Below are 14,075 nucleotides of genomic sequence, written 5' to 3' on the forward strand. Positions count from 1 at the left end.
ATGTTTATAGCAGCAATGTCCACAATAGCCAAACTGTGGAAAGAGCCAAGATGCCCATCGACAGATGAATGGATAAAGAAGATGTGGTATATATATACAATGGAATATTATGCAGCCATCAAAAGGAATGAGATCTTGCCATTTGCAACGACGTGGATGGAACTGGAGGGTGTTATGCTGAGTGAAATAAGTCAATCAGAGAAAGACATGTATCACATGACCTCACTGATATGAGGAATTCTTAATCTCAGGAAACAAACTGAGTGTTACTGGAGTGGTTGGGGGTGGGAGGGAGGGGATGGCTGGGTGATAGACATTGGGGAGGGTATGTGCTACGGTGAGCGCTGTGAATTGTGCAAGACTGTTGAATCACAGATCTGTACTTCTGAAACAAATAACGCAACATATTTTAAGAAAAAAGAAAAAGAAGAAGATAACAGGAGAGGAAGAAAAGGGGAGTATGTCAGAGGGGGAGACGAACCATGAGAGATGATGGACTCTGAAAAACAAACTGAGGGTTCTAGAGGGTAGGGAGGTGGGGGGATGGGTTAGCCTGGTGATGGGTATTGAGGAGGGCACGTTCTGCATGGTGCACTGGGTGTTATGAACAAACAATGAATCATGGAACACTGCACCAAAAACTAATGATGTAATATATGGTGATTAATATAACAATAAAAAAATTAAAAAAAAAAGAAGGATGCTGAAGGGTTTTTAATAAAATGGGAAAATATCTAAAAGTATAAAGTGAAAAAGAGTTGGACATAAAATTATATAAATAATTGTATAAGTAATTACATAAATAATCTAATATATATTAAATAATAATATTAAAGTATGCATGAAGAAAACACTAAAATACCTAACAAAATGTTAATAGTGGTTCTCTTTGGGTAACAAAATAACTGGTGATTCTGTTTTTTTATAATGTCCAAGTTATCTACAAGTAATGTATAATACTTCTAAAATTTAAGAACAAAATTTAAAAGCCATCTAGGATTTTCATCGTTGACAAGATGAAAAAGATCTAACATGAGTAAAATTCTTACTCTCTTTTAGAGAGAATATATATTCACTGCATTCCACGTAGATCAAATTTTCCAGGTCTTTCTAGTAATTTGTGTTTTAATCAAGTTTCCAGATAAATCTAGTAGGGAAGAAGAGTGAGTTAGAATTTCAAGCTGCCTTGTTTGTAACAGGCTCAGTACCTTCTTATTTTCATTTCTCCAGTGGTGCCATGATTTAAAAAATTCAAGGCATTTATATTAATTAAATCAGTTATTTCTCAAGAAATCCGTTCATTTTGAATTGCACTAATTCAAATGGAATTGAGAAAGCACCTATAACGAATGGATCTTAACTGGTCCGATTTCCTTATGCTATTTTTTTGTAATTTGTAATCACTTTGACAAGTTTACAAAGCTTAAACTCTTAGGAAAGGAAATTTTAAAAGTTTTCCTGTGTGCTGGAGTTAAGCATGTCATTCACTGAAAGGTTCCATTAACCTGGAAAACCAACTAATTTGTTAATGTTGGAGTTCATGTGATAACACTCATTCAATCAAAATAGCCGAAACCGGTACTCGAAAGCACTGGAAGGCATAATTCCTGATTATTAGCTTTCCTTCTTTCTGGTCCCATTCTCCAGGGAGAGGGATGAGGAAGTCACCGAGAAGAAACCTATTAGATATGACTATAAAGAGAAAACGGCCAACCAGCTAACACCCCTGGACCTAGAGATGCACCTGACCGTTCAGCTTGGGCAGCATCAACACCTCACAAAGTGTTAGAATCTCTCAAAGTGCCCTCAGAACTCCTCAGTAAAAATCCTTTTGAGTGTCTGCTAGTCATATAGATCATATCAGTCTCATCTCTTAGTTACAAAAACCATTTGGCCAAAAAGTATAAAGTACAGATTCTTTCTTACCCACCTAGTTCATCAAACCTGAATCCAAATATCTTTTGGTCATTTAAAAAAAGCAAATCCCTGGTCTCCAAATGCTAAAAATATTCAAAAAAATCAATCGATAAAATAAAAATATTCAGAAAAAAATAGGCCACAGTCTCCAAAGCCAATAACTAAAACTTACAAAAGTGTTTTCAGCAACTGGAATAAATGTGTGGCTTCCTAAGAAGATCAGTTTACAAGGGAATCTTCAGTTGGATGTCTGAGGGCTTATTTGTTAAAAATAACAGTTTTCTTACTTTATATTACACCATAATTAAAAGCAGCCTCTCATCTTTGTTCCTTCCTTCTCTGGTCCCCTCCACCCTGCAGCTGCCCCAATCCTACTGCAGTTTTACCCCACACACACCCCCGCCCCGCCTCCGGTCATTGCTTCCAGCTCTCTGTGCAGACACCAATCTCAAAACCTTCTCCCCACCTCCGTCCTCACAAGAGTTAGGATTCATCACAAGGGTATCACATCCTAAGAAATGGAAAGGGTTTACAGTTTAATAGTGGCTACATGATATTTTAGACTACTAAAAAGAGAGGCCAGCATTAAGTGAATGCTTAATACATATTAGTAATTATTACTAGCTGTTATTTTTGTTCTCCTGTTTATCTCTGAATTTAGAATGGGGCACTTTTACCCCCAGGCTGTGTGTTTTTCATTACAATAGACAGACCTGAGTCCCTAAGACTAACACAACACCACCCTCTTCAGAAGCACAGGGAAAACCTAGCATCAGGGAGAAATGGGGGGAAAGCGTGGGCGGGGCCTCGCTCCCCAGTACCCCCTCCCCACCGCGCTCACCTTCACACTCATTGCTCTGCTCCCACGTGGCGGGTCGCCAGCGCCTCTGGTTGTACCCAGCACAACAGCGATCACACGTCCTCCCACAGGTGTGGTGCTGGCATTCACACCGAAACCTGGGCATGTGGCCAAGCACATCTCAGTTATTCAAAAGTTTTGATTAAGATCAGTTGTTCCTGTGTGAGAAACTGACAGTCATGGTGGTTACCCAAGGCACCATTCGTGGAGTAATTATGAGAACAAAGCACTTTGCATACATTATTAGTTCAAGTCTGCTTATTGTCTCTACCTTGTAGATGGTGACACTGAGATTCTGAGATACTAAAACACTTGCCAAAGGTCAAGTGATGATAAATGGAGAGCCAGACTTCAAACCTAAGTTTGTCTTGACTCCAAAGTTCCAGCTTTCTTCTCTACCACCTTCCAGAACAGGAAATGAACACAGGAGTAAGCAAGTGCCGAGTTTACTGGGAGGTGTTGAGTATCACATCTTCAGGAAGATCTGGAGCAGTCCCATGAGAAAGGTCTGCTCAGCTGTCTTTGCTCTCACCTGGGGTCATGCACAGAGATTCACCAAACCCAAGAGCCAGTCCCTAACAAGATCTCAGAGGACCCTGCTCCAGAAGGCTGCCCCAACTCTAACAAACAGCTCCTTGCAAGGCCAAAAACAGATTACTCAGCAAGGCAGAGGGGTAACAATCTAAAAATCTACCTGCAAAGAATTATACATCTGCACTAAAACCATTCCAGGGTATAATGAAATTGTTGCCACGGCACTGGATTAGAACTCCTAAACTCTTAGTTCTCACTCCTCTGTGCTTAAAAGAGGATTCAAAACAGTTGTCTAAGGCTGTGCCTGTGGAGATTCGCTCAACTCTTCTGGGGGGGTGGGGGGTGGCATATATTCAGTTACATCCCGGAGGGAAGGTACCATCCCTCTAGCAGCTCAGCTGCCTGTTACAGCAAAAGAACACAGATTTTACTGAGAACACAAAACAGCTGGTATCCAAATGGACTTTTGTCAGAGAGACAATTTCACCTCATTGCCAATAAAGTATATGCATAAGCTGAATTGAAAGAAGTATTTAGGGTATATTGCTTGAAGAACATATAGTCCAGCTACTCTCATAGAAAGATTAAAATTGAAAGCAGAAAAAAAGATGGGTACTAGTCTGAATTATATTGGTATCACCCACAAATAATTGCTTTTTCTGATTCTTTCTCAGCCTAGGCTGATGGTTGTTGATATAGAAAACTCATCCTTGCCTCTGCTGTAAGGATGTTATTGAAGAGGTTGCTGACTAGAGAATCCTCTTCATGATGATCACCCCACACCACTTCCAGAGAAATTTCTTATCTGATCCTAGTGTCAACATTCATGCTTCTCCTAAACAACGGATCACTTCTTAGATTATGATCATAGTGAGAAACTAGGCAGTTTCCCCTTTTGAGCTGACTGCTAGGAAGCTCAGAATTAAATTTGTGATCCACCCACATTTCCATGAACCAAGTCATCATGGTAGACATGCTTAATTCAAGCCCTCTTCTGCCTCTTCATGGGTTCTACTTGATTAACAACGAAATTTTCTGATTGCCAGGCTTTACATCACCTTAAATATGTTATAAGATTTCTTCCTTTGACCTTAGCCCAACAACTTCTTGCTAGATGTGTCTCCAAAGGCAAGAGAAACAAAAGCAAAAATGAACTATTGGGACCTCATCAAAATAAAAAGATTTTGCACAGCAAAGGAAACAGCCAACAAAACTAAAAGGCAACCTACAGAATGGGAGAAGATACTTGCAAATATCTTATCAGATAAAGGGCTAGTATCCAAAACCTATAAAGAATTTATCAAACTCAACACCCCAAAAAACAAAAAATCCAGTTATGAAATGGGCAGAAGACATGAACAGACATTTCTCCAAAGAAGACGTACAAATGGTCAACAGACACATGAAAAAATACTCAGTATCACTTGGCATCAGGGAAATACCTATCAAAAGCACAATGAGATACCACCTCACACTAGTCAGAATGGCTAAAATTAACAAGTCAGGAAACAACGGATGCTGGTGAGGCTGCGGAGAAAGGGGAACCCTCCTGCACTGTTGGTGGGAATGCAAGCTGGTGCAGCCACTCTGGAAAACAGTATGGAGGGTCCTCAGAAAGTCAAAAATAGAGCTACCCTACAATCCAGCTCTTGCACTACTGGGTATTTATCCAAAGGATTTGAACATAGTGAATCGAAGGGGCACATGCACCCCAATGTTTATAGCAGCAATGTCAACAATAGCCTAAATATGGAAAGAGCCCAGATGTCCATCAACGGATGAATGGATAAAGAAGATGTGGTGTGTATATATATATATATATATATATACATACACACACACACACACACACACACACACACACACACACACACACGCAGTGGAATATTACTCAGCCATCAAAAAGAATGAAATCTTGCCATTTACAATGAGGTGGATGGAACTAGAGGGCATTATGCTAAGCGAAATAAGTCAGTCAGAGAAAGACAAATACCATGTGGAATTTAAGAAACAAAACAGATCAACAGGGGAAGGGAAGGAAAAATAAAATAAGATGAAAATTGGGAGGGAGGCAAACCATAAGAAAGGCTGAACTCTAGAAAACAAACTGAGGGTTGACGGAGCAGAGGGGTAGGAGATGGAGTAACTGGGTGATGGGCACTAAGGAGGGCACTTGATGTAATGACCACTGGGTGTTATATGCAACTGATGAATCACTAAATTCTACCTCTGAAACTAATTTAAAAAACATTTTTAAAAGATTTTTTTCCTATTTGTGGGTGTGGATTTCCTCAGCATTTACATTAATAAGCCTGCTGGGCAGAAGCAAACCAGCAAGCAGTGGGAGACAAGGCTGTTGTGTTGGCATAAACTGAGGCAAGGGGAAACAGTTTGTCTACTCACCTTGGTTTCTCACTCTGTACTACCCAGGATAGAAGCCTTCCAGGTCTGCCAAGGTCAACAGGGCTTGGCAACCCTTCCAAGCAGGAAGCTCAGACCTTCTCCAAAGACTTCAACTCCTCTCCCACGTGGTGCCATTTTGTCTCAGGCTAAGGGATATTAGACCGACCTCTTTTCTCCCCTCTCTCTCCAACTCAGGACTTCTCTGATCTGACTGCCAATGTCTTGGGTCCCTACCCTCCAGGAGGCAATGGATTAATCATTAATAAACTAGTGCTTGCCAACTAAAGGCTAGTCAGGTGATGGATTTGTGTTGCTATCTCAGCACCGCCTGATCTCCGAGGAGGGCTGACAACATTCGGGATTGCTGCTGGTCAGGGACAGGGCTCCACACTACATAAGCTGGTAGCTGGCACCTGTGCCTGAGCATGAAGCCTAATAATGTACAAACCTCATCTGACTAAAAGTAAAACATCTCTGGTAAATGTTGCTCATGGGGAATCATAGACTCTAAACAAAACATTGAGAGAAAATTACTGCTATATCTCGCGTCCAGTCATTTCCAGCCACAATAGCATCCCTCTTGTGTTGCTAACATGAGTGTATACAGTTGCTGAACACTTACTAGTTAATATCCATGCATCTTATTGTATGTAAAATAGACCTCAATAAAAAACCAAAACGGGTACACCCATGTTCATAGCAGCATCCTTCACTATAACCAGTAACCTAAAAGTCCAACAACAGATGAATGGATAAGCAAAATATGGTATATGCATAAAAAAATATTATTCAGCCTTAAAAAAGAAGGAGATTCTGACACATGCTACAACATAGATGAACCTTGAGAACATTATGTTAGGTGAAAGAAACCAGTTGCAAAAAGACAAATATCGGGTGATTCCACTTATATGAAATACCTAGTCAATTTTTTTAAATTTTATTTTATTATGTTATGTTAGTCACCATACATTACATCATTAGTTTCTGATGTATAGAGTAGTCGAATTGATAGAGAAAAGAGGATGGTGGTTGCCAGGAGCTGGGGAAGGAAGGAGTGGGGAGCTGTTGTTTAACAGGAATAGAGTTTCAATTTTGCAAGATGAAATGAGTTCTGGAGATTGTTTGCACAACAGTGAGAATGTACTTAATCCTACTGAATTTAAACCACTACCACTTAAAGATGGTTAAGATAGTAAACTTTATATCATGTGTATTTTACCACAATGAAAAAAAATATTTGAAAATGTATACCCTCTGCTATCATTAGACCAGGAATAACAAACAAGTTTTTTTTTTCTCTTGCTAACTCTAATCAATTATTCATGGATGCCTGGGGCACTGTCTGGGGATGGGGGGTCGGGAGGATTTGGTGGCTTCATCCTAGATCATCCATAGAGCACTGTGATTGATTAGCCATGCCTGCTATGGGCTGGTTGGGGCATGTAGAAGCAAGTGCAGGGCCAGAGGAGGGGAGAAATATACACACCATTTTTTTGTTGACAATGAAACATTCCTATGGAGGGCAAGAACTTAGAAACATTTAATGGGATGCAAACATTTACTGAAACAATGAGACTTATTCACAGCAAGGCTAAAAAATGGGTACAGTGTACTCACAATTTTTCAGGATTGTTTGCATTGCATTCTTGGGCATGGCCATTGCAAACACATCGCCCACCAATGCTGATATCCTTTATGCTGTAATAATACTATATAACAGAAGACACAAGTGTCAGTTTTACTGAAGAGCAACAAACTTTGCTTTACTAATCTGTAACTCACATCTGTATTGACCCTCTTCCTTTTCATCCTGTATTCTTGAGCCTACCTTAACACAAAAGGGAGCAGCGTCTGGATGTAACTTCTCTTACAAAATAAATGCATTCCTCAACCAAATGTAATAGCATACTGCCAAATTTGTGCATTTTAAAAAAGTCAAATGCTTTAAATGCATGGAAGGAAATTGCCTTGGAAAACAGGCATGCCCTATAGCCTTTTGGGATAGGATTAAGTGATTCCCAGATTACTTTTTTTATGTAAGTCTGGGTTTCATAAGTCGAACATATCTATTTACCAAAAATAAATTTTTATATCAAATTTTGCCTACTACGTGCAGGCTCCAGGAAGGGAGAAAATATTTACAATGACAGAGCAAATACAGTGCCGAGACTGGCAGGGTCCACCAGCAGTTGTAGAAGCCTTGCTAACTCAAGGTTAATAAGGCCAAAGGCAGAGTTCAAGCTCCAAAGGGCCAGAGAGAGCAAGCTTCAGACTCAGCTGAGGAACAGCCCCTACACCAGGCCACAGCTATGGGAAACCAAGTCATCCACCAGGCACATCTCCAGTCCTCTGGAGACCTCCCCACTAGCAACGACAGGTGGCAGTGTCCACCAGCTCCCTTACTTCTCAGACTTGGCAGGGGAAGCGCAGAACCCAGAGAGAAATTTGGGGGGTGTAGAAGGATCTTTCTCATGAGGTCATGCTGCCAGTGATAATATCTGTCAGCGAGGAAGTCTTTGAACTGACAAGGACAAGAAGATTTTTGTATCTTGTTGTGGTTGCTGTTGCATCCGTCACCTTAAAGCACTCTAGTCCCTCAACGTAAGCGCTCTGTTCTGATTTCCACACTAAAAACTGTTAGAGTCTAAGCGTCCTGACAACATCTTACTTAGTCTGAAGACATTACCAACCCCTCTTGTTAAAGATTTTATTTATTTATTTATTTGAGAGAGAAAGAGAGTGAGCACGAGCAGGGGGGAGGGGCAGGCAGAGGGAGAGGCAGACTCCCCACTGAGCAGGGAGCCCAACATGGGGCTCGATCCCAGGACCCTGGGATCATGACCTGAGCTGAAGGTAGATGTTTAACCAACTGAGCCACCCAGCACCCAAGAACCCCTCTTGTTAATATGGATAAATTCAGTATTAGAGGACTTTGTATAACAAGTTAACCCTAGAAGCTCTCGTGCTGATCACCACAGAAGTTTCTCCCTGCGCATTTTATCAAGGACAGCAGTGGCAGAAAGAGAGAAAGAGCACTCAGACCTCATCCCAGCAGCACATGAGGGTGTGACAGGACAGCTAGTATGCTGTTCCTTCACTTAAAGAAGCCACCTAGATTGGGATGAGGGGTCTCCTGATTATATGTGAGATGAGCCCCATAAAAACGTACTTCATAGAGAAGACTACGTTCACCTAAGTGAAAAATATACATACATACAAGTACAAATCTTGTAAACTCCCCCCCAAAAAAAACAATGAAAGGAAAAAAAAAGATGGTGAGGTACATTTGTGGCAAGGCTCCAAAAATACCTGGGGAATGCCCAGTCTGGCTACAGTTTACCAGAAAGCCCAGCACTCCCCCGTAAATTTCATTCAAGGTAGTCACCACCTACAGTAGCTCAGAGAGAGCTGAAGGGGCAGAAAATGCAGAAGACAAGCCACCTACACCCAAGACGACTGGCCTTTCTGGAAAATGCTCAAAACTGTAGTAAAACCTGCTTTTCTCTTTGCCTTCCTCTTGCAGCTCTCTGATTCCACCTACAGAAGCCCAACTCTATAAGGTACACTGGGCATCTTCTATTCACCCTTCCAGGTCCACTCTCTAGGACCCCCTTTCTCTTTCTCTTTCTGACCTTTGCTCAGGGGCTGAACTTTATGGGCTGCAATAGGATCTCTTGCCCACTGGCTTCCCATTGGGTTTGGCCAAGTGGGAGTCACCAGCAGGAGATTAGAGGGTAGGAAAAGAGTGAGATTAAGACATTTATTCTGCTGGCTCCCCCCCTGCCCAGGAGACAGGATCTCCTGTCAGACTGTCCTGATACTGAGAGTGACAGATGTTCACCCAATGCAGTACACAGCGCTGGTGCTCCCCAATGCCTATGTGTCCTCCACTGTGGTGACATTACATTACCCAGCCTCCTGCACATAGGTGGGCCTACACCGCCAATTCCTGCCAATGGAGGTGACCTGTGTGGTCAGGAGCAGGCAGGTATTCTCTAGGCTCTCGTTCTTTCCTCATCTACTGACCATGTACAGGGGATACAGAGGAGACCTCTGAGGTCCTACAGGATGGCTGCACCTCTAGATAGAAAGAGCCTGGTCCCCTGAATGACCACACAGAACTGATCCCACCTGCTGACCCACACTGGACCACGACATGAGCAAGAAATCAACCTTTTATTTTGTTAAGCCTCTAAAACTTGGGGATTATTTGTTATAATAGCAGTAATATAATAACCCATCTTTGCCTTTCATCCTCTGAATATCATAATTTTTCTTCAACAAACTTCAAAATTACATCTAGTATTTCATACAAGAACAACTCCTATGCCTACACCCTTACTGGCCATAAAGATTACTTGAAAGGCAATTAGTTTGATAAGCAAAAATAAGTTTAAAAAGCTGCTCTGTAGGCATGTAAAAACATTACTCACCCGCCGAGTGACAGTTGGATCTCTCTGTGCTTTGGAGATGAGGTGTCCAAGAAGGGTATTGGTTCGGAGAAAACATAGGCGGATGTTTGTAGCTTTGGTGAACTCCCTCAGGGTGTGAGAGAAAGTAAAATTTTTTGCACCTGGTCGACCATTTATCAAGGACACTACAACCTAAAATAACCACACAACACACACAGGAGAAAAAAGTCCCTTCATGAAAATATAGCCAAAAGTAACTAAAAATAACTTACATGCCCCAAAGCGCTTGGTTTCTTTGAGCCATTAGATGTTTGTAGGTGGTCTTGGATCTTGTTTATGTCTAAAAATATCATTGCTAGTTCTGCCTTCCCTTCTTGTTCCTAGTTCCAAATTCTGGCAATCTCTCCGTAAGACCTGGGCTCTCCAAAAATGTTATCATTTCGTTTTCAAACCCTTTGTTCTATCAGTGTGGTTATGGTGTTGTAATACTATGAAATGTTGAAAATATAATGTTAAAATCTATAAACAGAAGAAGGGCGCCTGGGTGGCTCAGTCGTTAAGCGTCTGCCTTCGGCTCAGGTCATGATCCCAGAGTCCTGGGATCGAGCCCCACATCGGGCTCCCTGCTCGGGGGGAAGCCTGCTTCTCCCTCTCCCACTCCCCCTGCTTGTGTTCCCTCTCTCGCTGTGTCTCTCTCTGTCAAATAAATAAAATATTTAAAAAAAAGAAAACAACTTTTGGTTACATCAAAGGAACAAAGCTAAAGTTATCTAAAAACCTAAATGAGGCTGAAGAAAAGAAGTCTCTGGATAGAGCTGACTGTGGAGAGGACAAAAAAAGATCTATACAAAAGCCAGGTTTTAATGCTTTAAGTGATGAAGTCCACGTGACAACAATTAGAGACACTCATCAATCACTGAAAGGTACTGGATAGAGCTGCTCAAGAAAGTTCTCTCCACCTAAAACAGGGAGACTGACACCCTTAAAGAAGGTCATTTGAAACTCACTTCATGCTCATGATGGCCTCACAACTTCCATCGAATTCTTCTCCGATTTTCCCCATTCTGTTTTCCCATGTTCCAAAACCACAGCCTACCTGATTGTACCAGGACCAAATGCAAGCCCAAAGGGACAGCCATTCTTTCCTCCCTTACAGATGATGCCCACCCTGCCCAGAGGGACCAGGGATTTGTGCTATCACCTTACCCCTCATCTCCTCACCCTTATGGGGGATATGTATTTGTGAAGCAGTGAGAGGAATCCTCACTTCAATCACCAGCAGCCCACATTCTAAGCATTCCACCAGAAAAGACAGTTCAAGACCTGTGGGCCTTGAATCCAGAATCCTGACTTCCAGAAAAGAAGTTGAGACCTCAAATAGAATTTCTGATGTCAATTATGCCTCAATTTAAAAAAAATTAAATAAATAAAAATTAATTAATTAAAAATTTAAAAGAATTTCCAACCCAACTCGTTCTGGGAGTCTTCGATGTGATTCCCTCACTAGTTAGTTCCAAGTTCTGGTTTCTATTGTGATCTATCTTAGATCTTGAAAGTGCAAGTTTCACAATTATGCAAAATTTTATATCCTCGTGTTGATTTCTGAGTCTCATCTCTCCCTTCCCCCCACATCAGCTTACCTCACCATTTTCCAAAGGTACAATCCGGGAATATTCAGTAGTACAAAGTACATCGTCATCTCGGGTGATAGCCATATTTGCCTCCTGCCCAAATCGCTCCAAACAATCTATTTTAGAGTCTAGGAAGAAAACATTTTAATACTATAAAGTAAAATATTATCATCTCGTTATAAATCTTTTAAGGAACCTTATGTTTCCTTAAGGAAATACATCAGAAGGAAAGAACAGAGATGCATTTAAGATTTTTAGACAAAAGCTAAGAATAAAGTTTTAATTCATGAAAGAAAATATCAAGCCATTTTAGGCCACTTACTTTCAATAGCAATGTTTGGAGATGTGGTTCTAACTCCTCACCCCTCATTAGGCAAATTTACCCTCTAAGGAGCATTTATGGAAAGCCCAGTGCCTTTGTAAGCAAAACTCCCATCACCTCAATTCATCATAGGGTTCAGAGACACCGACATTCTTCATTAGTTGAAGATGACAGGGTCAAGGTAAATAATGTGAAATGCAGGATCCATAAAGATGGAACTTAGTCTCTAATTCTAAATAAAAGGAAAAGGACTGGAGCTATGGCCCAGTTACAGGTACCCCGCTTCTTCCTAAATAGTGGCAAAAACTGTTAACATAAAAGGCATTTCAACTTCAGTTCTGCATGTGTATCCTTGGAATTAACGCACACATGCTTGAGAAATAGGGATGTTCGAGAGTAACCTAGAGAGTTAAAATTGGCCAGCCCTTAATTAGCCAAACTGAGAGACTAATTTTCCAGTTAAACCCAGTGTTGATCTGTTGCAAATAATTAAAGCCCTGCATAACATGGTAAGCAAGATTACTTACGAGCAAAATATTGCCAAGGTGAGTAGGTGCTTCCAAAGTCTACAGATCTTTCTAAGACCCAAAGATCAGGGCGAGGAGAATTTGCAAATTTGATGATAAGATAGGCCACATGGAAAAGCTGTTAAAGCAAAGGAGATACAGTTATTAAAGTCACCTCGTCTATCTGCAACCTTGACCATCTTTACATGATGCTGATCCGAAGGCACTATCCACCCCTCTCCCAAGATCCAGATTCTATTTCTAACTGCCTATTGGACAACTCTCTCTGGGTGCACACTCTCAAGCCTACCATGTTCAAAACCAAATAATCACTTTTCTTTCTCCTCCAGATCTACTCATTAACCTTTGTCACATCTTAATCATTATACCCTTGATTTTTAACCAACCTACAGAGCATCTTAAAGTCTGTACCTTTGAGAAATCTGATTTTGAGCAACAAGCATCATGCGCTAAACCTTCCCAGGACCAAGAGCCAAGAGTGTGTCCCGGGAGTGTCATGACCTTTGGTTGGTTCCAGGTCTTAGAGAGCTCACAGCTGCAGAACTGAGAGCAGAGCAGCTATTTGGTAGCGTGATAGCACCTCCTTCCCCTGCACCATCTCCACTGTCTCCTTTTATCCTGATTATTCTCCCTTTTTAATTTTCTCGTTCATCCTGATCACTCTTTTGCCCATGGCCAAGACAGTACGGAAGTATGGAAGAGACAAGTGGAGATTTTGTTCCTTTCTTTACCTCCCACTCATGAATCCCAGCATGTCTCCCACAGTGGGCCCCAGGAGCTCCTACCCCTTCCCCCAAAACTTATCTGGCTTGGATTTTGAACCCCGAGAGTCTATATATTTCCCAACGATCCTGGTATGACAACAAATACAGGTGTTAAATGTGTTAATGTGTTAATGAGTGAGGATTATCTGTACCCCCACATTCTCTCCACCTCCCACATTCCCTGACCCCAAGTAACAGATCCAACGGTGACTTTCAGAAGAGGACTCCCCCACCTTATTAACTAGCCCAGTAGAGCCATTTGGACGATGAGCGCATCCAGTTAGGGACAGAGGCAGTACTCAGATTCTGTGAGATCCTTTCATTTCTTGGGGAAAAAATAAGGGAGTTTCCTCTTCATATTTTTTACATACCATAATATGGTAAGAGTCATATATTTAAAAAAATAAATTCTGAGAACTAGTAGCTGCTTGTAAATGTTCCAAACCTGGTACTAGAAGCCAAAATCTCTGGGACAATGATTCTCCAATCTTAAGTCTTAGGACCCCTTCACACTTGTAATAGTCATTGAGAACCTCTAAAACCTTCTGTGTATGTGGATTATATCTGTTGGTATGTGTCTATATTAAATATAAAAGTTGAGAAAATTTAAAAATATGTATCACTAATTCACTTAAAATAATAATAAACCCACATGTTTAAACATAAACATCACATTTTTGTGAAAAATTACTGTATTTTCCAAAAC

The 14,075-nt window shown here is 41.1% G+C and overlaps 1 protein-coding gene across 1 annotated transcript in view; it reads right to left on the bottom strand.

The window, feature by feature from the left end:
* Nucleotides 1-14,075, bottom strand: part of LAMA3 (laminin subunit alpha 3) — a 263,227-nt gene that overhangs the window by 191,282 nt on the left and 57,870 nt on the right. Inside the window, exons 3-7 of the mRNA XM_073897993.1 lie at nt 12,606-12,723; nt 11,766-11,884; nt 10,147-10,317; nt 7,331-7,422; nt 2,759-2,874 (exon numbers count right to left, since the gene is read on the bottom strand). Coding sequence (XP_073754094.1) covers nt 2,759-2,874; nt 7,331-7,422; nt 10,147-10,317; nt 11,766-11,884; nt 12,606-12,723 — 616 coding nt within the window. The remainder of the gene's footprint in view (nt 1-2,758; nt 2,875-7,330; nt 7,423-10,146; nt 10,318-11,765; nt 11,885-12,605; nt 12,724-14,075) is intronic.

This window comes from Callorhinus ursinus, unplaced genomic scaffold (genome assembly GCF_003265705.2).
Source record: "Callorhinus ursinus isolate GAN/ISIS: 27379988/994484 unplaced genomic scaffold, GSC_fseal_2.0 scaffold11, whole genome shotgun sequence".
NCBI classification, from domain to species: domain Eukaryota; kingdom Metazoa; phylum Chordata; class Mammalia; order Carnivora; family Otariidae; genus Callorhinus; species Callorhinus ursinus.